Genomic DNA, 23,935 nt, shown 5'->3' with positions numbered 1-23,935 from the left:
CAAGTACAGAAAAAGAGAAATCTAAAGAAAAAGTAAATCCCACGTAACTCCACTGCCCAGATAGCCAGTGGTGACACTAGAGGGCTCCCCGCTTCGGCCATCCTTCCCCACCTGGCCAGTGTGTGGGGAGGATGCCACGGGGACAGAACCCTCAGCCAAGCTCAAGAACAGGCATTCGGTGTCCCGGGTTCAACATCGGCTTTATTCAGGTCCGGGGAGCCCAGAGGCTCAGGTGGCCTGTTTTGCAGATTTGGCACATGAGGTCTCCCTGCCCGCACCCCCACATATCAGGAACAGGCTTCTGCAGATAGAACATCAAAACTCATCTTTTGTGTCAAAATGGGGCTGGTCTTCAGGCTGGAAGTCCAGGTTGGGGCTGCCGTCCTCGTTGAGAATCCTCCGGGCTGTGTAGCCCACAATGGGGTACTTGGCTTTGTACACTTTGTTGAAGACGTCATCCAGGGATTTCAGCTCCTCGGCTGTCAGGCCCGTCTTGGGTGGGGGGGGGGGCGGTGTGGAAGCCCAAGCAACATGGGGCGGGGGGGTGGGATGAGCCAGTCGTGCCTCGCACTGGACCCTCACCACCCCACCCACCTCCCCGCACGCCCCTAACGCCAGCCAAAAAGTATCTCAGCTAATCAACTGACTTTTCAAGAGTGTCTGTGGGTAGGGTGGTGGTGCCAGGGGCAGGCCTGGCCTCATCAGGGCTTGCCGTTTGACTGATGGAGGAATTCAAGACTCCAACCAACACCAGGCCTGGGGCAGGGTGGGGTACACTCTGTGCAGTCTGCACCCACCTCCTTTTAACGGCTCTCTGCCCCCCTCCCAGTACAGATGCATGCGACCTTCCCCGCTCCTTGACTTCTAAATGTTTCTGTAATGCTGTGGTTTAGGAGTTTGACTCATCTGAGCACAGTCAGCGTGAATGCTGGCCCCTCTGCTAGAATTACTGAGGCCCTGAAATGGCTTTTGCCAATGCTGTTTTCTCCTTCACAAGAAATATGAACAGAGGGGATACTCTGCTTCTCAACCCTGCTCACGCTCAGTGGCCTGGGGAGTGGGTTATCCGAGACCCAACCAGCAAACCTACAAGAGGCTGGGGGTGCCGGGTGCAGACTGCAAGTGGGATGGGGCTGCCAAGGCAGGCTGGAGCCAAACTGTGAAGATCACTGAGTGTGATCACCAGTTCACAAGAGTCTGGAGACTTGACCATGGAAGGGTCCTGAGTAGGACTGGAATGTCAATATGCTAATTAGGAAGCTTTGCTATTGCCTAGGGGTCAAAAAGGCCATGGCCAAGGGGGTGGGACATTTTAACAGAAGCTCATAATGTGGCTCACAGTGTCATGGGTGAGGTCTGCAGGATCCAGGGACATCTTGGCCACCCCTCTGGTGGAGTCCTTCCCAGTCAAGGCATTATAGGGGGCTCCTCGTCCATAAAACTCTGCAGCGAAGGAGAAGGAAGAAGACATGAGTCTAGATGTGCGTGCGAAATAGGCAGGAGTCTGTACAGGGCAGAGAGACGGGGGCTTCTCAGATCCAATCCAATACTGAAAAAGCCTCCAAGCCCAAGGAGAGGGGAAGCAGTGAAGATGTGAAGCCCAATAAGCCACCCTTTGCCATTGTCTGGATTCCACTAACTCAGAATATGGAGTTAAGTCACCCATGCTGGACTGAAGGTGATTTAAAAAATGCATATATATACAGAATGAAAATAATCTCTTAAAAATATTTAAAATGCAAACAAGAAGAGAGTTCAGTCTTCTTAAACGTTCGTGGAAGCCAAGTCTACTTCCGTTCAACACCTTTTGTTTGGTATCAGCTAAACAATGAACCGCAACAAAACTACCTCCACAATATCATCTGTCGTCACCACTGGAGAAACCATAGAATGGCATGAATATGTTCCATCATGTTCTATGACCCCAGAGCCTTGCAAAGCAACACATTTCCTCTCACTGCTTCAACCGTGGTAAATTTGAAATTGATGCCATTAGGCAGTGGGGAGCCATGGAAGGTTCTTGAGCAGGGGCATGGCATTATTAGAAAAACTGTGGTAGTACAACACTGACAAAGACTGTTAACTCAGTCTGAGGGTAAAGGACCTGGCCAGCGTTCCCTCCTTTTCTGCACGCATCCAGTGCCCACTCTGGCTGCAGAGCTCCCCAGAAGTAAGCATTCGTAAAGCCGAGCCACTTACCCTTTCCAGAGGTGACATCAAACACCACTCCTTTCACAGCCATGTAGATGGGCTGGTCCTCCTGGGAAGCAGGGGAGAAGCTGTTAGGGGGAGCCCAAGAGCTTTGCTCCTCTAGCCCAAGTTAGTAGCATCTCTTCCCACCACAGGCTGTGCACACGGCAGTGGCTGAAGGTACAAAGCAGCCTGAGCGGGTCCTCAGCAAGCTGGTCACTCTTAGGAGCTTGCCCCTACCTGCCCAATGTCATGTCCACCCACAAACTTTGGAAAGGTGATAAAGTATCCTGACAAAGGGCATGGCAATACCATTGGGGGCGGGGGAGGGAACAACCCAGGGACTGAAGTAACTCTGCACAGATAAAAATTCAAAGGATGTAAAATGATTAATTCTCTAAATCAGCCTAAATTTCCTTTTATCCTTGTCAATGCACCTACATGCAGCAATCACTATAAACGATCAATTTTATTTTATTTTTTAATAAGATTTATTTATGGGATGGCTGGGTGGCTCAGCGGTTGAGCATCTGCCTTCAGCTCAGGTCGTGATCCTGGGGTCCTGGGATCGAGTCCCGCCTCAGGCTCCCTGCATGGAGCCTGCTTCTCCCTCTGCCTGTGTCTCTGCCCCTCTCTGTGTGTCTCTCATGAATAAATAAACACAATCTTTAAAAAAAATTTTATTTACTTGACAGAGAGAAAGAGTGAGTGCATAAGCAGGGGGAGGAGCAGAGGGCGAGGGAGAAGCAGGCTCCCCGCTGAGCAGGAGCCCCACTCTGGGCTCCATCCCTGAGCTCAAGGCAGATGCTTAACTGGCCGAGCCTCCCGGGTGCCCCTAAATGATCAATTTTATATCTTGCCTCTTACAGGCAATATTGCTTCATATAAACATTCCCATGTATTGAAATAACCAAAATGGTTGTCACTGAAACAGCAGTCTCTTATATTAGCCATACTGTGTACCTGTTGGTTTAGCTATTCTTCTATTTTGGGTATTTGTGTTCTTTCCAATTCCTTAAAATTATAAATATATGGAAGGATTATGAATATCTTTCTATAAGCTACTTTATAATTTGGTGAGTTATTTCCTTGCAGCGTGGGATATATGGAATTCCTGGACCAAAGTATATGAATGATGTAATCACTTTTGTTAAAAATTTAACCAGTTTTTCCTTCAAAAAACCATTTATAGTGCCAGAAACACACAAGCAATGCTGTTTCCCCAAAAGACTAAGTGAATCTTATACTGTATTTTTTGCTATATCTGTAGGTATAAAATGTTATCTTTAGATTCCTACCCCCACCCCCCATCCCTGACCAAAGAGAATTACACAAAAACAGCAAGAATTTTCTGGATTCTATCCAGGTGGACTGGGGGCTGGGGCGACTGGCACAGTTCTTAGACAGACAAGCCCAGGTTTCCTTTGTCTTGGCCCCCCTGGAGGTCCAGGGTCACCGACCAGTCGGCTCTTAGACTGGGGTGAAGGGGGGCATTGCAGCCAGGGGTTCAGGAATCTCTGGATCTCCAAGAGCACATGGCTTGGTCTTCTCTGGGAGGGGCCTTTAGGCTCTCACCCTCCATGGAGCTTAAAGCCAAGTATTTTCATGACCTCATTTAACCGAGAGGAGCTGGGGCTCAGAGAGGTAAGCAACGTGGCCAAGGAAACACATCTCACTGTCACATAACTTTGCAGGCCTCAGTTTCTCTAACCGTTATATACGGTTAACACCCACTGGCCTTGCAGGAACGCTGAAGGGAACAGTGTACGTGCACACACGGTAGGCCCAGCACAGGAGCTCAGTAAATGGCTGGTTATCATAGTCCCTATTAGCTCAGACATGTAGTCCCCAGAACTTCTGCTGCTTGGTGGACGCTTGCTCCACTTCAACTAAGAGTTATTTTTTTTTATTTTAAAATTATTATTATTTTTAATGATTTTATTTATTCATGAGACACACAGAGAGAGAGGTAGAGACACAGGCAGAGGGAGAAGCAGGCTCCCTGCGGGGAGCCCGATGTGAAACTCAATCCCAAGACCCCGGGATCATGACCTGAGCCAACAGCAGATGCTCAACCACTGAGACACCCAGGTGTTCCTTTTAATCGTTTTTTTTTTTTTTTTAATGATTTTATTTTTAAGTAATCTCCACACTCAATGTGGGGCTCAAACGCACAGCCCCGAGTTCAAGAGTTTCGTGCTCTACATACTGAGCCAGCCAGGTGCCCCAGTAAGGGTTATTGTAAAAGGCCTTTTAAAATCACCAGCCAGCAGCCTGCATTATTCTTTACGGCCTTTCTTTCACTGTGATTATCTATATCTTGATTTCAGTTGCTTATCAAGTGGGGTTATATATCATTTCAATTTAAAACATATATTAAGTTATAATTTTACCCATGGCATTTTGTCATATTTCTCATTCTGTTGCTTTTCCTTTGATAGGTTATTCCTTTTTTGCGTGCAAAAAGGCATATAAACGTGACATTCACATACGTATAAAATATAAACGCGTGCATCTTATCACTCACACCCTCAATTTCTCCAACAGTTACATTGCTTATCTCCCCATGAAACCATACTTTGAAGGTCTAAGTGCTAAAAGGAAGTCCCTGCAAAGGGGTAGACAGGAATGTTGTTACCGACATTCCAGAGAGGAATGGCTTTATCAAAACCTCAAGTGTGCTGGGAGTGGGCGTGGGGGTAGTTCCTGGCCTGTGGAGCTGGGTGTCCGCGGGCAGCAGAGCAGCAGGCATGGTTTCCAGGCCCCGGGGGTGGCAACTGAGAAGGTAGAAGGTGAGTAGAAGCCTTGGGAGCATAAATGCAGACTCCGAAACAGAAATGTCCACAGAGACACGACAGAGGCACACATGCTCATCACCAGCTTCACACCCTAGCCCCCCACCTTCTCATCCACCTGGAAGGATGCTTCGGTTTTTGTCTGCACAGAGGGTCTGCCTTTTTCCAAGAGCCCAAGGGAGTAGTGGTGACTCCAAGCACAAGTGTTCAAGTCAAACAGGCCTGGGTTTGAGCCACCACTCATAAGCTGCGATGCCTTGGGCAAATGACTTACCCTCTCTGTGCCTCAGTTTTCTCCTCTGTAACAAGGACGATAATGAAAGTATCCACCAGGCTACTGTCAGGATTAACCAAGGCAAGAGATATGAAGCACGTCACAGTTTGGGGAAATAAATGTTAGTTCCCTGGATCCTGCTCCAGATTTTGAAAGTTATAAGATCAAAGAGGAATCAGATAACCAAGTGGAAGAAGACTGGAGATCTTCCCAAAGGAAAGATAGAGAGGAAAAAAAAATGCAATTCCCAAGGGACAAATAAGGCTTCTAGAGGAATTTTAAAACTGAAAGGGCCTTGAAGATAATCTATCCAACACCTTCATGTTACAGCTGCAGCTCTCCAGGCCAGGAAATTAGGAGACCTGCCCAGAGTCACAGAGGGAATTAGAACAGTCTCTGGAACCTGGAGCCTTGGAACCCAAGCTCATTCCACTCTCTGGCCTGCTCCACCAGAGGGCACACAGCACGAGGACAACACACTTGCCTGGGACCAGGAGGGTGAGGGTGGCCTGGAAAACTCATCCACGAGATTCAGGACCACCAGGTGAGACACGGGGTGGGTCAGAGGCACCCAGGGGGAATCAGGGAACCACCTGCATGAATGAGACCTGGCCTTTCTCTCCTCTGGGTCTTGGGCTCGCCTCACCACCTGGCCTTCCTCCCTGCTTAGAGTCAAGCAGGGCCAGTAGCATGCCATGGGAACTACATGGAAGGGCATATGAAAGCAGCAGGGCAGAGGAAAGAGGGACTCTCCCACAGCTGGGAGGGAGAGGCCAGGAGCCTGGGTGCAGGCAGGAAGATGGGCCCCTGAGCCTCAGACCCTGCACCAGGGCCTGGGGACAGAGCCAAAGGGCCTCGCTGGTAAAGAGCGAAACCGCTGTGGATATTTTCTTCTGCAGAAATAATGGGGCCCTCTGAGGATCTGAGGCCGGGTTAGTTTCTGACTACAGTTGGCATCGGTAACCTATTAGTGGATCACGGGATTAATTTAGTGATTTATTAACCAAGTTTTGTGTAATGAAGCAGAAAAAGAAAAGTTTAAAATAGAACAGAAAATAGAAAACGTCGAAGTGCATCACACATAGAAAGAAAGAATAGGCATTGTCTTCTGGAACTTTTGTTGTGTATGTGTGTCTGTGTGTGGACGAGGGGGAGGATGGAGAATGTATTACATAACACAGGTCAAACGTCTACAAGCCATCACTTGATTGTACGATTAGAGATGGTGGTTTCACCTCTTTATTCACCAGCCTCCATCCCACAGCCTTCACTGCTTATATAATCTTTGTCCAGAGCGATCCTTTTGGAGAAGTACAGTCTTGCTCTTCACTATCACTAAGTTTTAGAAAAGCAGAAAACAAATGTCACCCTGTCCGCCTCCCCACCTTAGCACAGATTTCCCAGGAGAGCCGGTGCTGAGCACAGACAACGTCTATCTATGAGGAATAACCGTGAAGCCGAGGGGGCCTTGGCAACTCAGGGCCCAACATCACACTGAAGATATCCAGATGCTAAACTACATTTCTGGTCACGCTTGCACTCTGATATGATACCTTCTTCTAGAACCACTATCCCCCTGGATCAGGTCATTGCCTGAAGCCATGGCGGGGGGGGGGGGGGGGGGGCTCTTGGTAGTTCATTTCCCTTGTACAAGCCAGAGGGAGCAGCGCCTGGTTCACCTCTATAACTCACTTGCTGTGTAATCTTGGGCAAGTTACTTAACCTTCCCTTGCCTCCTTCACCTCTGAAAAATGAGATAATAGCACCTACCTCATGGGCCTGTGGTCATCATTAAATGAGTTGGTGCTTTAAAGTGGTTAGGAGGGGATCCCTGGGTGGCTCAACGGTTTAGCGCCTGCCTTTGGCCCAGGGCGCGATCCTGGAGTCCCGGGATCAAGTCCCACATCGGGCTCCCGGCATGGAGTCTGCTTCGCCCTCCTCCTGTGTCTCTGCCTCTCTCTCTCTATGTCTATCATAAATAAATAAATAAATCTTAAAAAAAAAATAAAGTGGTTAGGATAGTGCCTGACAGAGTTAGTGCTATATGAGTTAAATACATACATCTGTGCCAGGCCCAGAAGTCAGGTGGGTGTGGGGGCAGGCGGGGTGACCCTCTCTGCCCTTGATAGCCTCCAATGCAATTAAGGCAGAAAATACATTTTTCTGATGGTAAAAATCATGTTGCACTAGGAATGTGGAGGATGACATCCCCTCTGAACCAAAGAGAATCCTCAAAGTCACCTCATCTTCCCTATGGAGGTCTCAGGCAGCACCCCAAATCAACTATATTAATATTGCCACAGTAAAGAATGAACGTGAATATTCACTCTAAGTATAATATGTAAAGATGATAAGTAGACTCGAGTCAGTTCTGGCAAGGTTCTATCACCAAAGGAGTTAAGATCAGATAGGGTTTTGCTATTAAATGATTTATTAAAAAACAAAAACAACTCTTCTGGGGCACCTGGCTACCTCAGTTGGGAGAGCCTGTGACTCTTGATCTTGGGGTTGTACGTTCAAGCCCCATGTTGGGTGCAGAGATTACTTAAAAAATAAAATCTTCAAAGAAAAAGACAAATCCTACTTGTTTCAGAGCTTATTTGATTTTTGAACTGCATAAAATGATTATGGACCTGTTATACTGCCTCTTGCTTATAACTTTAATAATAAGCTAATAAAAATAGCAGCTAAGATTTATCAACTTACTACGCTAAGATTACTGCAGGCCTATCCTACAGTTTGTATATCACTATCTCGTTTTTTCTTTTTTAAAATATTTTACTTATTTATTCGCAAGAGACACAGAGAGAGAGGCAAAGACACAGGCAGAAGGAGAAGCAGGCTCCATTCAGGAAGCCTGATGTGGAACTCAATCCGGGCACTCCGGGATCATGCCCTGAGCCAAAGGCAGGCGCTGTAAACCGCTGAGCCACTCAGGAGTCCCTCACTATCTCATTTAATCCTCAATCAACCCCTATATAGAGTAGGAACTCTTATGATAGCCATTATGATGGTCAATTTGATGTGCCAACTCTGAGTAACTACAGTATCTGGGTGTTGCTATGAAGATACTCTGTAGTCTACAATCAGTTGACTTTACACAACGGAGATTATCTTGAATAATCTTGGGTGGGCCTAACTGCATCAGTTGAAGGGCCTTAAGAACAGAATTGAGGTTTCCCTGTAGAAGATGAAATTCCATCAGTGGGCTGGGGCATCAGCTACTGCCCAGGGGTTTCTGGCCTGCTCAAAGGATTTCAGACTTGTCTGGCCAGCACCCATGATTAGATAAGCCAATTCCTTGCAATAATGCAAATATAGGTTCTATTTCTGGTGGACTTCTGACTAATAAAAGCATCTTACAGATGTGGGGAAAAATGTGATGCCAAGAGCTTCAGTAATTTGCCCAAAGTCACATGGTCGAACAGGGACTCATAGCCCGGCATGATCCAAAGGTGTAAGGCTCTAACAAGGATACCGTATCATGTATTATATAGACAGTCACACTTCTGAGAGTAAAGGGGGGTGCTATTAGTAATTCTTCCCAGGCAACAGGCATAAACCAGAACCATCTAGGGTGGATCAGAGCACAGCACGCTCTACTCAACTGCACTCAACTCTCCTACCTGACTCTTCCTCTCTCTGCCTATAGACACCCAAAACAATTCTCTCCTTAACTTGTTTCCATCTCAAGCTTCCCTTTCCCCTTCCCTTAGTTAAGTATCAATCAATAATGTCAGCATAAAAAAGCCAAAAATCTTTTCTCCATCCTCACCCTGCAGTCCCTGGAGCTGTTGCGGCAAGTATCCTCGACCCTGAACTCTCTCTTCTCTTGGGTTCTGGATGGGGAAGGGGGTCCTCCAAGTTCGCCCCCATGTTTGAAGATTTACTAGAAGGACTCACAGAACTCAGCATCCGGTTGTACTTCCAGCTCAGATTTATTACACCCCTAGAGAAGGATACACAGCCAGATCATAAAAGGACACGGGCAGAGTCTAAAGGAATCCATGGGCGGATTTCCTTATGCTCGGTCTTTCCCAGGAGGGGTCACACACAGCACACTCTTCCACCAGCAACACAACACAGCAACACGTGTGCGATGTTTCCACCCAGGGAAACCCATTAGAGACTCAGAGCCCAAGGTTTTTACTGGCAGCTGGCCACGCAGGCCCTCTCTGCTTAGCAGTGTTCAACATAAATACACTGTATAAAGAGCCCAGATTGAGCCACCCTCCTCCATTACGGAAGTGTGGAACACCCTGGAATTCCAGACATCAGCCAACAGCCGCTCTTGCCAGCAGGCCTTTCTAAGGAGAGTAGGCCTGTTAACTCCTTTCAGCACAGATTCCTGGATCCCCTATTATCTGCTTCCCTGCTGCCCTGAGATATGTGTCCCTTAACATCTAGTCACATCCCGGTCCCCTCCCTCTATGTTCTCTTCCACTCAGGCTTCTAAACAACATCTCTTTACAGAGATATTCAAACTAGCCATCCCTGCCTAAGGGCCAAATTTCTGACCGCACCCCCCCACCTTGGGAACCCCTCCCCCCTTGCGAACCCAGTCTATCGAAGGGCTAGCCAACTTACGGTGAGGGAGCCCAGGCTGGAGGGTTTTAACAAGACAACACTGGGTCTCTTTGTCGTTCTACCACTAACTGGTGGCATGCCTCAGTTTCCTCGTGTGTAAAGGCAGGACGTCCGACATGCTACTACGGTAGGGTGGTTTCCCCACCAAACTGCTCCCCTCTCTTCCCACATCAGCCCGCTATGGCCCTGCCCCCCGTGCAGCATCTCATTCCCGCTCTTCTTGGGCATCACACGGACCCCAGCAGCCCAAATGGACGCGGGGTGAGGAGTTTCCTGGACACCCCCAGGCTACTGACCGATGTGGGGTGCTGGGGGGAGGGGGATGGCTGTCTCTGCCTCTAACCTCCTCTCCCCCACCCTCACCCCCACCCCCAGCTCCAGCTCAGCCGAGAGCACAGGCACTAGAAGTGGGTTTGAGGAGTCCCGGCAGGAAGCCGGATCGCCCCTGCGCCTGCCCCACTTCCCACTTCCCTCTCTCCCTCCCTCGCCACTCACCCCGCGGAGGACGCGGAGGCTCTGCCCCCAGCCGGTGCTAGCATTTAAAACCCCGGAGGTTCCGAGGCTCCCGGGCGGACCCCCGCCCAACGCCGGGGGGGGGGGGGGGGGGGAGGAAGGAGGGGGAGGGGGGAGAAGGGAGGGGGAGGGGGAGGGGCAGTTCGCCGGAGGGAGGGGGCCGCGCGGGGCGGGGTGTGCGGGCTCGCTGCGGGGGCCTTCGGCCCGGAGAGAGGAAGCCCGCAGGCCTGGCGCCCAGCTCGGGGCCCGCGCCTCCCGCGACGCCTCCCGCCGCCTCACCTCCTCGCCGCCGTAGCGGGCCAGCTCCTCCTCCGTGAAGAGCCGCACCGGGGGCCCCTGCTCGGCGGGGCGCGGCGCCTGCCCGGCTCCAACTGCGGGCAGCCCCGGGGCCAGCGCCAGGAGCAGGGCCAGCGCCGCCAGCCGCCGCCACCGCCACCGCCGCGGGGGCGCGGGGCCCGCCATGGTGCGCGCGGAGCCGGGCCTGGTGGCCGGGCGGGGGGCGGGGCCGCCGGGGGCGGGGCCTGGGAAGGGGCGGGGCCCGTGTGGCCTGGGAAGGGGCGGGGCTACCTGGAGCGGGGGCCCTCGGGGTGGGCGGGCCGGGGGCGTGGTCTTGTTGGGGCGGGGCCCGCGGGGCCGGGAGGCGGGGCCGGTGCCCACCAGCCCCGCCGCCCCGGACCCTCGGGACCGCGCCCTCGGGACCGCGCCGCTGGAGGCGGGGAGCCTGGTTTCTCCTGCCCGGGGTTTCTGACTCCCCAGTCACGGGCTGGAAGCTGTGCCAGAGAGCGAGCTATGTTACAGTAGCTCCTGAGCAGGTGACACGCGGGCGACACAGCCCCGCGATTCGGCACCTGGGAAGATCTATGTATAAACCCAGTGATGGAACAGAGGACTAGCTGAGGACAAAACACATGGACAAGTCCTTGAAACAGGGAGAGGGGCACTCCTCTACAGACTCAACTGCCTCGATGTTCATACTTTGCTAAGGGCAGAAGGCAAACTTAGCCCGACCTCAGGATCCTGTAAGTCTACTTTGACATGTAAAAATTCCTTTAGAAATGTCCTTTATCTCTAAATCCCCAGGATACATGCTGGCAATCATCCCCCCAGCACATGGCCCACCAATACACATCTGAAGAGTCTCATGATTCAGGTTTTATTAGACGGTAATAAGTGACCTTTTCCCAACAATAGCTAGGCCCCTCAAGGTCCTGGAAACCTTGCTTCCAAAACTCCTCAGAGAGTACGCTGTATCCCCAGACCCCTCCCAACTCCCAGGTCTACAATCAGCCAGGCTCACAGGCCGGGGGCAGCAGCTCTTCCTGCCGACGGGTCCTAATCCTGTGCTTTAATAAAACCACCATTTTGCACCAAAGACATCTCAAAATTTCTTTCCTGGTCATCGGCTCCGGACTTCACTAATTATATTCCAAAACTTCATCACCTAGGACCCCAGCTTTATTCATTCCCTTACTTCTGGGGTGCACCTGGTTGGCTCAGTCCTGGAACATGAGACTCTTGATGGGGGGGCGGTGTAAGTTCCATCCCACACTGAGTGGAGAGTTTACTTAAAAGTCTTTTTAAAAATCCCCTTTTACTTCTGGCTGATTTCTTTTCTTTCCCAGTTGTATCCCCAATGGGATTTTTGCAAATGGTAGGGCATGGCGCAGAACTGCACTGAAGTGAAGTGCTAATATTTGTGCAAAGATTCCTTCATTCATTTATTCAGCAAATACTTTTTTTTAAAGATTTTATTTATTTATTCATGAGAGACACACACACAGAGGGGGAGAGAGGCAGAGACACAGGCAGCGGGAGAAGCAGGCTCCATGCCGGGAGCCTGATGCAGGACTCGATCCTGGGACTCCAGGATCAGGCCCTGGGTTGAAGGCAGGCACTAAACCGCTGAGCCACCAGGGGATCCCCAGCAAATACTTTTTGAGAGCCTCTGTGTATCAGGTCATTGGGAACAGCTCCCTGAACAAGGGATCCACGTCCCCCATGGAGCTTACATTCCATGAGTTTACATTCTGTGGGTGAAATAGACAAGAATAAGATACACACATTTTGGAATAGATGATGAATACCTGGGAGAAAAATAAAGCAGGGCAAAGGGATAGGGAGGATTGGAGGGTTGCAATTTTAAATAGGCTGACCAGGGCTGCCTGGGTGGCTCAGTGGATTGAGAGTCCAACTCAGAGTCAGCTCAGGTCATGATCTCATGAGTTATGGGAAAGCCTCCCCTCCCCCCTTGGGAGCTTGGTTCTTGCGATTCTCTCCCTCTGCCCATCCCCCTGCTCCTGCTCACTTGCTCTCTCTCTCTCTCTCTCTCTCTCTCTCTCTCTTTCTCCCTCCTCCTAAAATAAATAAATCTTACTAAACAAACAAACAAACGGGCTGATCAGGGAAGGTCCCACTGAGAAGGTGATATTTGTATAAGAGGAGGTGAGGGAGGTAACAAGGGGGGAGGGCATTCTCTGCAAAGAGAAAGACAGGTGCATAAATGTTGAGGAATGGGATGCCTGGGTGGCTCAGAGGTTGAGCATCTGCCTTCAGCTGGGGTTGTGATCCCAGGATCCTGGGATCGAGTCCCACATTGGGCTCCCTGCATGGAGCCTGCTTCTCCCTCTACCTCTGTCTCTGCCTCCCTCTCTCTCTCTTTGTGTCTTTCATGAATAAATAAATAAAATCTTTTTTAAAAATTAAAAAAAATGTTGAGGAAGGACAGTGCCCTGCTTACTGGAGAAACAGTAGGAGGGAACAGTTGTGGGAGATGAGGCCTGGGAGATCAAGGGGAAAAGAGAATAGAGATGGGGGGCAGGTCTCATGGGACCTCACAGCTCATTTTTAAAGTATTTTGGCTTTTATCCTTAGTGACTGGAACAGAGGAAGGAGTCAAAATGTTAGTGGAATGACTATGGTATTGAGAACAGACTAAATCAGGGAGCTACTGCAGTAAGCCAGTAATCAGGCAAGAGGTGATAGTGGCTTGCACCAGAGTGCTGGCAAGGGAAGTGGTGAGCAGCAGATGTGTTTCGAAGCTGTGGCTGGCAGGATTTGCTGACAAATGAGAGGAGACACGGGGTCAGAGAGACAGAGCAGAGTCAAGGATGACCCAGAGGGTTTTGGCCTTGGCAACCACAAGGGTGGAGTTGCCGCTTACTGAGATAAGGAGAGATGGTGAGAAGAGGAGGTTTGGGGGGAGAAGCGCAAGATCAGCCTTGTTCAGTATGAGAACACATAGATCTTGAAATAGAAGTTTCAAATTGACAGTTGGCTATATGAGTCTGGATTTGAAGGAAGAGTTCCAGGCTAGAGATATAAATCATGGGATCATTAGCATGTAGGTTGTATTTAAAGCCACAGAATGGATGAGCTCATCAAAGACATGCAGGTGGATAGGAAGGTGGAAAGGACCAAGGACTGAGTTCTTGGGCCCTGGCCAACATTTTGTGGGTGGGAGAACTGGCAAAGAAGGACTTACCATGTGCCAAGCACTGGCTCAGCATTTTGACAAGTATTAACTCATTTAATCTTTGATTTAACTCCATAAAGCACTAGTATCATCACTCATTTTTATAGATAATGAAACTAAAATGCAGAGATCTTAAATACAGTGCAAAGATCGCAGATAGGTGGCAGAGCCAAGAATTAAGCCCAGGCCCCCTTCCAGCGTCTTCCCTTAACCATCAGGCTACACCTTCCCTCAGTGACTACCAAATTTTCATACATTTACTTATTTACAGAATGAGCTTCTAGTACAGAGCGACCTGAACAGAATCTATCACAAACCCTCTGAATCTTAATTTCCGTATTAGTAACATACCAACCTGCCTCCTTGATGGAATTGTGCTGAAACCAAAAATGGTAATGGATGTGAAAGTCCGTGTAAGCTGCAGCGTGCAGAATCTATGTTACACTGTGTCACAGGATCTTCAGGTAAGAAGAAGCCCTTCTAAACCCTTAAATAGAATATCATCCCCTTCCTGATGCATCATGCTCCTTAATAATGTCCCTGCCATATAGTGTGCTGCTTCTTTGCTTGAGCCCTTTCTCTCTACAGTTCTATTTGTTAGTAATTTCTTTGAACCAGAAGATACTCCCTATAATTTCTACTGATCAGATCTAGCTTCCCCTCTCTGAGATACTGAGTATAAGTCTAGGATTTCATAGCATGCTCACATATGCCCTTGGATTTTTCTAGGCATTCCTCTGATTGCCCTTTCCTACTTGAACCCAGTTTCGTCTTCCCAAATGAATCAGTCACCTGCAAAGAGAATACAGAATGTTCTAAGAGAAACAGAATGATTTGTTTTTTTATAAATATTTTATTTATATATTTATTGAGAGAGAGAGAGCACGAGCTGGGAAGAGAGGGAAGAATCAGGCTCCCTGTGAGCAGGGAGCCGATGTGGGGCTTGATCCCAGGACCCTAGGATCACGACCTGAACTGGAGGCAGACGCTTAACTGACTGAGCCACCCAGGTGTCCCAAACAGAATGATTTGTAATAAGACAGTTGGTTGCACAGGGGCTGAAGGAGGCTGAGAAGAATCCCTGAGGTAACCAGAAGATTAGAAACAGCAGGAAAGTTAACACCATCCTACCCTTAGAAGGGAAAGGGTGGTAGTATTAGAGTCTGAGGACCTGGGTCACCAGTTAGAACCACAAAAAGCCTTTGCATCAGGGGCTGGAGCCATGGAAGGGAAACTTCTAGGAACAGGGAGCCAGGAAAAGAAGAACCCTGGCTTCTCTCTTGTCCTGACCCCCTCCAATCTCTGAGCAATGCTTCCTCTTAATTAAATTCAGTGGAAACCTAGCCAAGGGCCAGTCTCTGCCCTCTGTGAAAAATGCGTTTTCATCGGTAAGCAGCAGGTGAATAGTTAAACCCACCTTGGTTGGGAGACGCATCATTGTGATCTCTGCTTCTGCTGTAACAGGGCATTCTCCCTGTGTGTCCATCTTCCTATCATCTTCCATCTTTGTGTAAAGACCTGAGTCATAACAGATGAAGGGATCACCTTACTTTGTATGATCTCATTGTATCTAGCATGTCTACAACAATCTATTTCCAAATGAGGTCACATTCTGAGATACCAAGGGTTAGGACTTCAACATATCTTTTTGAAGAACACAATTCAACCCATAACAAGAATCTTTGGGATACAGATGGTAATTCAAACCATGAGACTAGAGAGGAGCCCATTTCACTAACCCCTAGGGAGTGAGTGGAAGGGAGATCAGAGATCTAGCTTGGTTGGGAATGACATCTTGGAGAATTGAGTGGATGGGGAGAGACAGCAAAGGAGCCTGGAGAGAGAGCAGTGAGTGAGACAGGAGGCAATGTGGGAGCATCTGGGGTCCTGGAAGCCAGAGGAGGAAAGGAGACAGGGAGCTGAGGAGCGGCTGAGGCCAATGCTGCTGGCAGATCAAGAAAGAGGTTAAAAAAAACGAATGAACAAAGAAAAAGCAGAATCATACCTATAAATACATAGAACAAACTGATGATTGCTAGAGGGGATGGACAAAATGGGGGAAGGGGAGTGAGAGATGTGGTTATGGAACTTATGAGCCACTGGAATAAAAGGCACAGTATAGGGGATATAATCAATGATATTATAATAGCATTGTATGGTGACAGATGGTAGCTACACTTGTGGTGAGCACAGCACAACCTATAAAATTGTTGAATCACTCTGTTGTGCAGCTCAAAATAATGTAACATTGTGTTACAACTATACTAAAAAAAAATTAGAAAAGAGGAGGATAGGGAAATGGACATCTGATTTGACAACTCTGAGGTCATTTGTGACCTTGACAAGCATATCTCTGTGGAGTGGAGAGGATGAAAGTCTGATTGATGCGTATGTGCTCATAAAATAAAGGGAGGAAAGGATTTAGGAAAAGCTAATACAGAAAATTCTATTTATGTGTTCATGGTTTCTCCATTCTGACATGGAAGAGCCAGAAGGACGAAGACCTGAGAGTATTCCATTTGTTTCTCTATCCCAGTGTCCAGGGCTGTATTTGTAAAACCATGTTAAATGTTGTTGCACCAGTATCTCCTTCAAAGGTGGGACTCTGTACTTTTTCCAGTTTGGCCACAGCAACAAAGAGTAGAAAGGAATGATAGGGCTGAAGTAGATTTTTCCGGTTCCTTCTAGCTCTAAAAATCTATGATTATGTGACCCACTCTATCAACCAAACTTGTATTAATACAGCTAGGAATTTGATGAGTTGTTTGTTGTCATTTGTATTTACAAGCAACAGTTAGATGGCTGGAATAAGTGTTCCGTTCATAAATTGAACACTGTTGAGCACCTTCAATATGTTAGGGGCTATAAATATATACACAGTCCCATTAAAGATGCAAGACCTAGAAACCCAGGATGGGGAGGGTGGTCAGAAGAGGGGAGGGAGGCCTCCCACTGCTAATGATCTGGAGGTCCAGGGGGCTTTGATGTGGTTGGTGCTACTGTGGTTGCCGCTGAGGAGGGAAGAGGCCCCGAGTGGCCTGCATGCAGGGCGTTGCAGAGCTGCAGCTGCCAGGACACAGAGTAGCATTCACCAAAGCATAAGCAACCTCTATTTGCCTCACCACTAATCAGCCCGGGGTGGCCACACAGAATAGCCCTTCAGGCAGTGGGAGGACGGGAAGATGCCATCCTCAGATTCACCGGGCTACAAGGCAAACACCATATTCTCCACCACGTTCAGGACAGAAGGCTTCTGCTGCAGGGAACAGCGCTTTGGGTTTTTGTTGCATGATCTGTTTAGACTCATTAAGGCCCTGTGAGCAAGGCACGGTTTAGGCAAAGAGAGGAGGGTACTACAAGACCTGCGGGAGAGAGGCTGGGGGCCTGGCCAAGAACAGAGGGATCCTGACTCCAAGTGTCTGCCCTAGGAATAATGGAAAGCACTTGGATCCTGTAGAGTCCATTCCTGGATTAAATAACCTTCACTTCAAAAGAAAAACAAAAACAGGGGATCCCTGGGTGGCGCAGCGGTTTGGCGCCTGCCTTTGGCCCGGGGCGCGATCCTGGAGACCCAGGATCGAATCCTACGTCGGGCTCCCGGCGCATGGAGCCTGCTTCTCCCTCTGCCTGTGTCTCTGCCTCTCTCTCTCTCTCTCTCTCTCTCTCTCTCTGTGTGACTGTCATAAATAAATAAAAAAAATAAATTTCAAAAACAAAAACAACCACCACCAAAACTTCTTTGCTGCCCTTCCCAAATCCTTTCTGAAACGAGGTTCCTCAGTTTCCCCTTCTGTAAAACAGGGAGAAAGATGTCCGGCTCACACAGTTCCTTGCAGGATCGAGGGAATAATATGAGTGAAAGTGCTTTGTAAGATAAAAAGTGCCCTGCAGACATTTATTAGTGGTTATAAACCACCAGGCTGCCTCTTGCAGTTATAGATTAGGCTCTCCCACATATCTGACTTGACCTCTTTATTGCACTTCCACTCATTTCCTCCGTCCCTCCTCCTCCAACAAACAGAGGAAGTGAGAGATGGAGAGAGAGCACGTGCCTTCTAGAATACCCTCGGCTTAAAGGCGGCTCAAGCTGTGCCTCTCGCCCAGAACTACATTTCCCGGCGTCCTTCGCGGCTCCAGCGGGAGCGAGGCGCAGGCGCAGGCGCGGAGGGCCGCCCCGCCTGGTCTCCGGGCCGCACCTCCGAACCGGTTTCGCCGCGGGGAGCCGGCAGCTCGGGAGGCTGTGGTCCCGGTGCTCGCCCCGCGGCTTCTCCCGGGCCGCAGCGGTGTCGGGGTGCCTCGGCTCGGGTCAGTGCCATGATCCGGCAGGAGCTTTCCACATCCTACCAGGAGGTACAAGGCAATGGGGCGCCGAAGCAAAGTTTGTCGTGGGGCTCGGGAGCCGGGTCCCGGGGGCGGGGCGGGGGGAGTCGCGGCGGGTCGAGCGCGCTTTCCGAGGCGTGCGGTGGGGGGGGTCCCCGCGTGCGGAGGGGCGGCAGCGGGAAGGAGGCGGGACGCCGAGCCTCCCCCGGATGCCGCGGGCGCGGGATGGAGCCGGGGCCCCGGAGCCGCGACCCGTAACCGGCAGGTGAATGATTAAAGCTGCGTCGGGCCCGGGCTGCCCGGGCTGCCGCGCGCCGGCCTTGACCTCGGCTGTGCTTTGCAACAAGTGGAGGCACCGGCGCCCCGCTCCCGGCTGCAGCGGACGTGCCGGGGTATCAGCCCCTCTGCTAGCCCAGGGCCTCGTGGCCCCTTGCAGGTGTACGTGCCGGGAATTAGCAGGGCTTGTTTGGGGGCCGCCCGACTTTGGAAAGGTGCCTTCGCCCCCGCCACCCAGGTGCTCCGCGCTGTGCTCGGGTTTTCTCACCAGCCCCCAACCGCCTCCTCCCACTACTTTTACTATCACTTTTCCAGCTCTTTGTCTCTTTCTTGTTGGTCCTGAGCTACGGGTTCCAGCTTTCCCGCAGACCTCCTGGCTCTCTGGAACTAGTGACCTGCTCTCCACCTCTTGTCTGGCCTTACACCCTGGTCATCTCTGGTGATCATCTTCCCCCGTGGCCCGCGCGGTGGTCCCCTCACTTGCAAGTTGGGTCAGTTCCACATCTTCGGCCCTCAGGTTTGTGTCCTTATGTCTGCTCTGGCCACCTGAGAGACGCTGTGTGTTACCACCTCTCCCTTTGGTGTCTTCTATGCTGTGCAGGTTTGTTTTGTGGCCCTGCCATGATCCCACCACATCCCTTTTAATAGACCCCTGATGCTGGCCTTGCCTTGATTTACCTGCAACAGTCCAGACTTCTTTTTTATATTTTATTTTATTTTATTTTATTTTTATTTTATTTATTTTTATTTTTTATTTTATTTTTATTTTTATTTTATTTTATTTTATTTTATTTTATTTTATTTTATTTATTTTTTTTATAAGAGACAGAGAGAGTGAAAGAGAGGCAGAGACACAGGCAGAGGGAGAAGCAGGCTCCATGCAGGGAGCCCGACGTGGGACTCAATTCCGGGTCTCCAGGATCATGCCCTGGGCGGAAGGCAGGTGCTAAACCACTGCCCCAACAGTCCAGACTTCTTAGCAGCTTTCAGAGCTGCACAGCTCAGAGCTATATGTTGGATTATCATCTCACCCACCTATATTCAAACCATGCTGGAAACTCACTGTTTACCAACGTGCACCTGCTTTCCTGTCCCTTTTTCCCCTTTCTCACACCATTTCTTTAACTCGCTCTCAAACTCCATTGGTTAAAATCCCTGCCCTCCCCCCTCCCTCCACCATTACTCGGGGAGGGATCTTAAGTGCCACATGCTCCACGGAGACTGACTCCCCAGATCAGACTAGCATTTTGCAGATCTTGCTCGTTTGTACTTCCTGCCATCTTGATCAATACTGACCAATATTGATGTACATTCCTCCCTTTGTAAATAATACTCTGTGGATTAGAGAAAGCAGATGGCTTAGTTGGGATTGAAGGCAGCTGGGACTTACCTAAAACTTGCTAACTTTTAGTATAGGACCTGGTTTGGAATCTGACTTTGGGACAAATTTCTGTATTTTTCCTACTGTCTCCTTTATCCAAAAGAAACCAGATGAATTTTAACCAGTGCTGTGGATTCTGTGGGCTCCTAGATTCTATACCCTAGACAGTGAGGGAATTCTGAGGAAAAAGTGTGTCTTTCCTCTGAAAGTTTTTAGGTTTACAGGAAGTAGAGCATAATGGATAAATACTGTTTTGAAGTCAGAAAGTCTGTGTTACTATTCTGGCTCTGCTTCTGGCCATCTGTCAGGTCACTTAACTTTCCTGAGCCTTGGGTTTCTTCATTTGCAAAGGAAGATAGTGATAGTCCTTATCTCATATACCAGTGAGTTGGTATATGGAAAGTGCTTAGCTCAGTGCTTGGCGGGGAGTGACCCCTCAGTGAACCATGGCTCTTGTTAACAGGATGTGGGTAGCTCCTGCTTCTGGGGAGCTTTGGGGTCCTGGTTTGTAGGACCACGTTGCTCACCATCCATACATAACCTGCAGTATCTCCTTCCCTAGCAGGGCTCCCAAAATGCTTATTAAAATATGAGCAGTTATCCTGCTTGCAGGGGCAAAGCCAAAGGTGGAGTCAACTTTCTATTTGGGGGCACTCCAAGATGGAAGACACTGGAAGGACCCTCCCCCTTACCTTCTTCAGGGGCTTGTTTTGAAGTCCCTGTCTCTTGCCTTCTTCAGAAGAAGGAGGCCTCCCAGAGAGTGGCCTGCATCTATCTTGCCTGGATCCTTCTGAGAGTGGACCTAGCTCTGAGTTAACGTTTCTTTGCTGAAGGGAGATTTTGGCCTTGGGGATGGGGCAGGCAAGGAGTGGGCTCATTATGGCTGCAGGTAGTCAGGAAGGAAACTGGGTTGGGCCAAACTGGGTGAGGCTTGGATCAAAGAACTCTGGGCCTTCCCAGAACTGACATCCTTTATTTGTTCTGGAGAGCTCCTGAAACCTCTTGCGGTGTGCTCCCACTGCCTGTATCTCATGGCGTCTTCCCCAGCCTCCCAGCCCTCTCCCACTTGTTGGTTTTCTTGTGAACTTAGAAGTCTTTAAATTGGAGGTTTTACTTGATTCTAAGGGGCAGCAGTGGAGGCATAGAAAGGAAGATGGAGACACCTGGCTGACTCAGTTGGTAGATCATGTGACTCCCAATATCAGAGTTGTAGAAGTTCCAGCTCCATTTTCGGTATTGAGATTACTTAAAGCTAAAATTAAAAAAAATAAAAGAGGGAGAGATGGAAATATAGTAGATACATAAGAGTTTTATTTTAATCCAAGTCTCTCAGAGATTAATTTTAATGAAAAATTTTTGATATGTTAAGTGTTGACACTGTGAACCTAAGAAAATGCTTAGGAAAGTGATCCCCTTTCCCCCTCTCCCAATCATTGATAGGTCCCCTATTTTCTTGTCTTGACCTCCTTTGCCTTCCTCCTCAATGCTGCAAGAATTGTTGGTTATCATTGTATCCTTTTTGCCCTCTATCCTCTTTTTTTTAAATGTTTTATTTATTTATTTATTCATGAGAGACACACACACACACACACACACACACACACACACACAGAGACAGAGACACAGGCAGAGGGAGAAGCAGGCTCTATGCAGGGAGCCTGATGTGGGACTCGATCCCGGGACTCCAGGATCACGCCCTGGGCCCAAGGCAGGTGCCCGACTGCTGGGCCACCCACAGACACTCCCCTCCCCCCCCTTCTCAATGGTGTTTCCCCCATTTGGCAGGTGAAAACACTGATGAGGGGAGGTTGAAGTTGCCTACCACCAGGCTGTTAATCAGCTCTATCTCTGGAATGGACTGCCTTCCCCATTTTGCTCTGTTATTTGCAGCCTGAGTCGGTGGACATGAGCCAGAGTCCTGCAGAGCCCTGCTACCAACTGCAGTTTCCTCCTCTCTCTCAGCAGACTCTTAGCTGTGTTTCCTCCTCCTCTGGAAAGCCATTAAGATCATAGGCTTTGGATCTAGACCAACTTGGATTTGACTTCTGGCTCTATAGCCATGGAAAGTGTTGTGGTTAAATTATGTTCCTCCAAGAAGATATGTGGGGAGTGCTAACCCCTAGTACCTCAAAAAATGGCCTTCTTTGGAAATAGGGTCATTGCAGATGTAATTAGTTAATATGAGGTCATTCTGGAATAGAGTGGGCCCTAATCTAATATGGTGTCCTTGTAAGAAGATGACCGTGTGGAGACCAGAGACACAGAGACTCCGTGTGAAGATGGAGGCAGAGGTTGGAGATGAGATGCATCTACAGGCCAAGGAACGCTGAGGCTTGCCCACCATTACCAGAAGCTAGGAGAGTGCCATGGAAAAGATTCTTCCTCACAGCCCTCGGAAGGAACCAACCCAGCCAACACCTTGATTTTAGATTTCTAGTTTCCGGGACCATGAGGGAATAAACTTCTGTTATTTTGAGCCTTGCAGCCCATGGTGCTTTGTTACAGCAGCCCTGGGAAACCAGTATACAGGAAGTTACGTGACTTTCTGAGCTTCAGTGTCCTCATCTGTAGAATTGGTATAACACACCCTACATCGTGGTGTGTGTGTGTGACAATTGAAAGGCAGTTTCTGCTTTCTCATTCCAGTCCCGACCAGCAAGGCTGCTATAGCTGACCGGTTTGCCCTCTTTGTTTCCCCCTTTAGCTGAGTGAGGAGTTGGATCAGGTGGTTGAGAACTCAGAGCGAGCAGACGAGCAGGAAAAGGAGACGGACAGAGTCCAAGGTCCAGGAGTCTTACCAGGTAAGTGGATTCAGTGCTGGGGGCAGAAGGGCTGGAAAGCAGGGCTCTGCTGTTGCTTCAGTGGGAGGCTCCAGTCCAGGCGCCTTGCCAGCTGGGTACCTGCGGAAGAGGAGGAGCCCCCTGCCCTGCGCCCCGGTGTCAGGTCTCAAGTACTGCCCTAGTTTTAAAGCTATACATATTTAACCAGCCTTGGGACAGGGGATGTGTTCAGGCCAGTATCTGCTCTTTTCTGTACTCTGGTTTGAGCCAGTTCCTGAGGCCAGGCCATTGGATTCAACAGGTCTCTGCTCTGATGTTTGTTTTTCCTTAGGAAGCAGGTAACAGTTGAACTTCTTCTTTTTTTTTTTTTTTTTTTATGATAGTCACAAAGAGAGAGAGAGAGAGGCAGAGACACAGGCAGAGGGAGAAGCAGGCTCCATGCACCGGGAGCCTGATGTGGGATTCGATCCCGGGTCTCCAGGATCGCGCCCTGAGCCAAAGGCAGGCACTAAACCTCTGCACCACCCAGGGATCCCTGAACTTCTTAATATCTGAGTCACTTCCCAGGGCCCTCCAGGAGAATATCTAATAGGCCTCACCTCCTGGACATCAGGTCTCCCCAGTATCGTCACCCAGCTGGGCAAGCAGGGTCCCATCAGTCAGGTGGCGTCTTACGGAATCTTATGGTAATGTTGGATAATGTTGACCACTTCTTCTTCCTGGATACAATCTGCTCTCATATGTGATGTGACACTCTGCTTCCCAGACCTGCTCCTTGCAGCTGCCTTTGCAGTCACCTTCCAGCTTTTGGGTGTTAAATGTTTGTCAGAGGCCTCCTTGTCTCTCTAGTAGGCCGTCCTACCCAGGCCCCTTCTCTGCTTCCATCACTGTTTGCTCACATGTGACACCAGGTTTACACTCCCAGCCCAGAGGTTCCATGTAAACTCCAAACTTACATATCTTATATATCCAAATGCCCAGGCGCTAGCTCTGCTGAGACGTCCCAGAGGTACCCCGTACATCTGCAGCTGACCTCAGGATCCACCCCTCCCCAACTCACCTCCAGCATGGCCCTCTTCCAGTGTTTCCTGTTTTGGGGAATGGAACCCATCACCCAGCCAGTCAAACCAGAGAACTCTTTTCTTCCCCTTCCTTCCCTTCTTCCCCTTTTCTCTCTACCCCCCAGCCATGCTGGCCTTCTTTTATTTAGGCTTTACCCTCACCATCGGGCCTTTTTGTTTTATCCCTGTGTCATCTAGTTAACGCTAATCGTCCTTCAGCTCTTAGCTCCTCTGCTGTTTTCCACAAAGCATCTCTGACGTCCTGGTTAGATCGTCCTGGTTAGAT

The 23,935-nt window shown here is 49.5% G+C and overlaps 2 protein-coding genes across 4 annotated transcripts in view; one reads left to right on the top strand and one right to left on the bottom strand.

Annotated features, from left to right (window-relative positions):
- Positions 1-181: 181 nt before the first annotated feature.
- NENF (neudesin neurotrophic factor) lies at positions 182-10,840 on the bottom strand. The gene is made up of 4 exons (XM_038542081.1): positions 10,639-10,840; positions 2,200-2,260; positions 1,340-1,443; positions 182-492 (listed from the first exon to the last, which is right to left on the bottom strand). The coding sequence occupies exons 1-4, from the start codon at positions 10,819-10,821 to the stop codon at positions 316-318; spliced, it is 525 nt and encodes a 174-aa protein (XP_038398009.1). The 5' UTR covers positions 10,822-10,840; the 3' UTR covers positions 182-315.
- A 7,151-nt stretch (positions 10,841-17,991) lies between these two features.
- The window catches only part of PACC1 (proton activated chloride channel 1), a 38,851-nt gene continuing 32,907 nt past the window's right edge, over positions 17,992-23,935 (top strand). Inside the window, exons 1-2 of one of the 3 annotated variants that reach the window (XM_038542080.1) lie at positions 17,992-18,181; positions 22,513-22,609. In XM_038542080.1, coding sequence (XP_038398008.1) covers positions 18,146-18,181; positions 22,513-22,609 — 133 coding nt within the window. In that variant the 5' untranslated portion in view covers positions 17,992-18,145. The remainder of the gene's footprint in view (positions 18,182-22,512; positions 22,610-23,935) is intronic. The other 2 variants (XM_038542079.1, XM_038542078.1) reach the window with 2 other exon arrangements.

This window comes from Canis lupus, chromosome 7 (genome assembly GCF_011100685.1).
Source record: "Canis lupus familiaris isolate Mischka breed German Shepherd chromosome 7, alternate assembly UU_Cfam_GSD_1.0, whole genome shotgun sequence".
Lineage (NCBI taxonomy): Eukaryota > Metazoa > Chordata > Mammalia > Carnivora > Canidae > Canis > Canis lupus.
The sequence above is the reverse complement of the archived record's forward strand: the minus strand, read 5'-3'. Positions and strand labels throughout refer to the sequence as shown.

What these genes read in the sequence shown, in the direction of transcription:
- NENF (XM_038542081.1), bottom strand. Translation starts at nt 10,821, where the DNA reads ATGGCGGGCCCCGCGCCCCCGCGGCGGTGGCGGTGGCGGCGGCTGGCG. An exon ending in TGATGTCACCTCTGGAAAGG is followed by an intron (nt 1,444 to 2,199) that starts GTAAGTGGCTCG and finishes CCTTCGCTGCAG; the next exon opens with AGTTTTATGGACGAGGAGCC. An exon ending in CAGACCTCACCCATGACACT is followed by an intron (nt 493 to 1,339) that starts GTGAGCCACATT and finishes CCCCCACCCAAG; the next exon opens with ACGGGCCTGACAGCCGAGGA.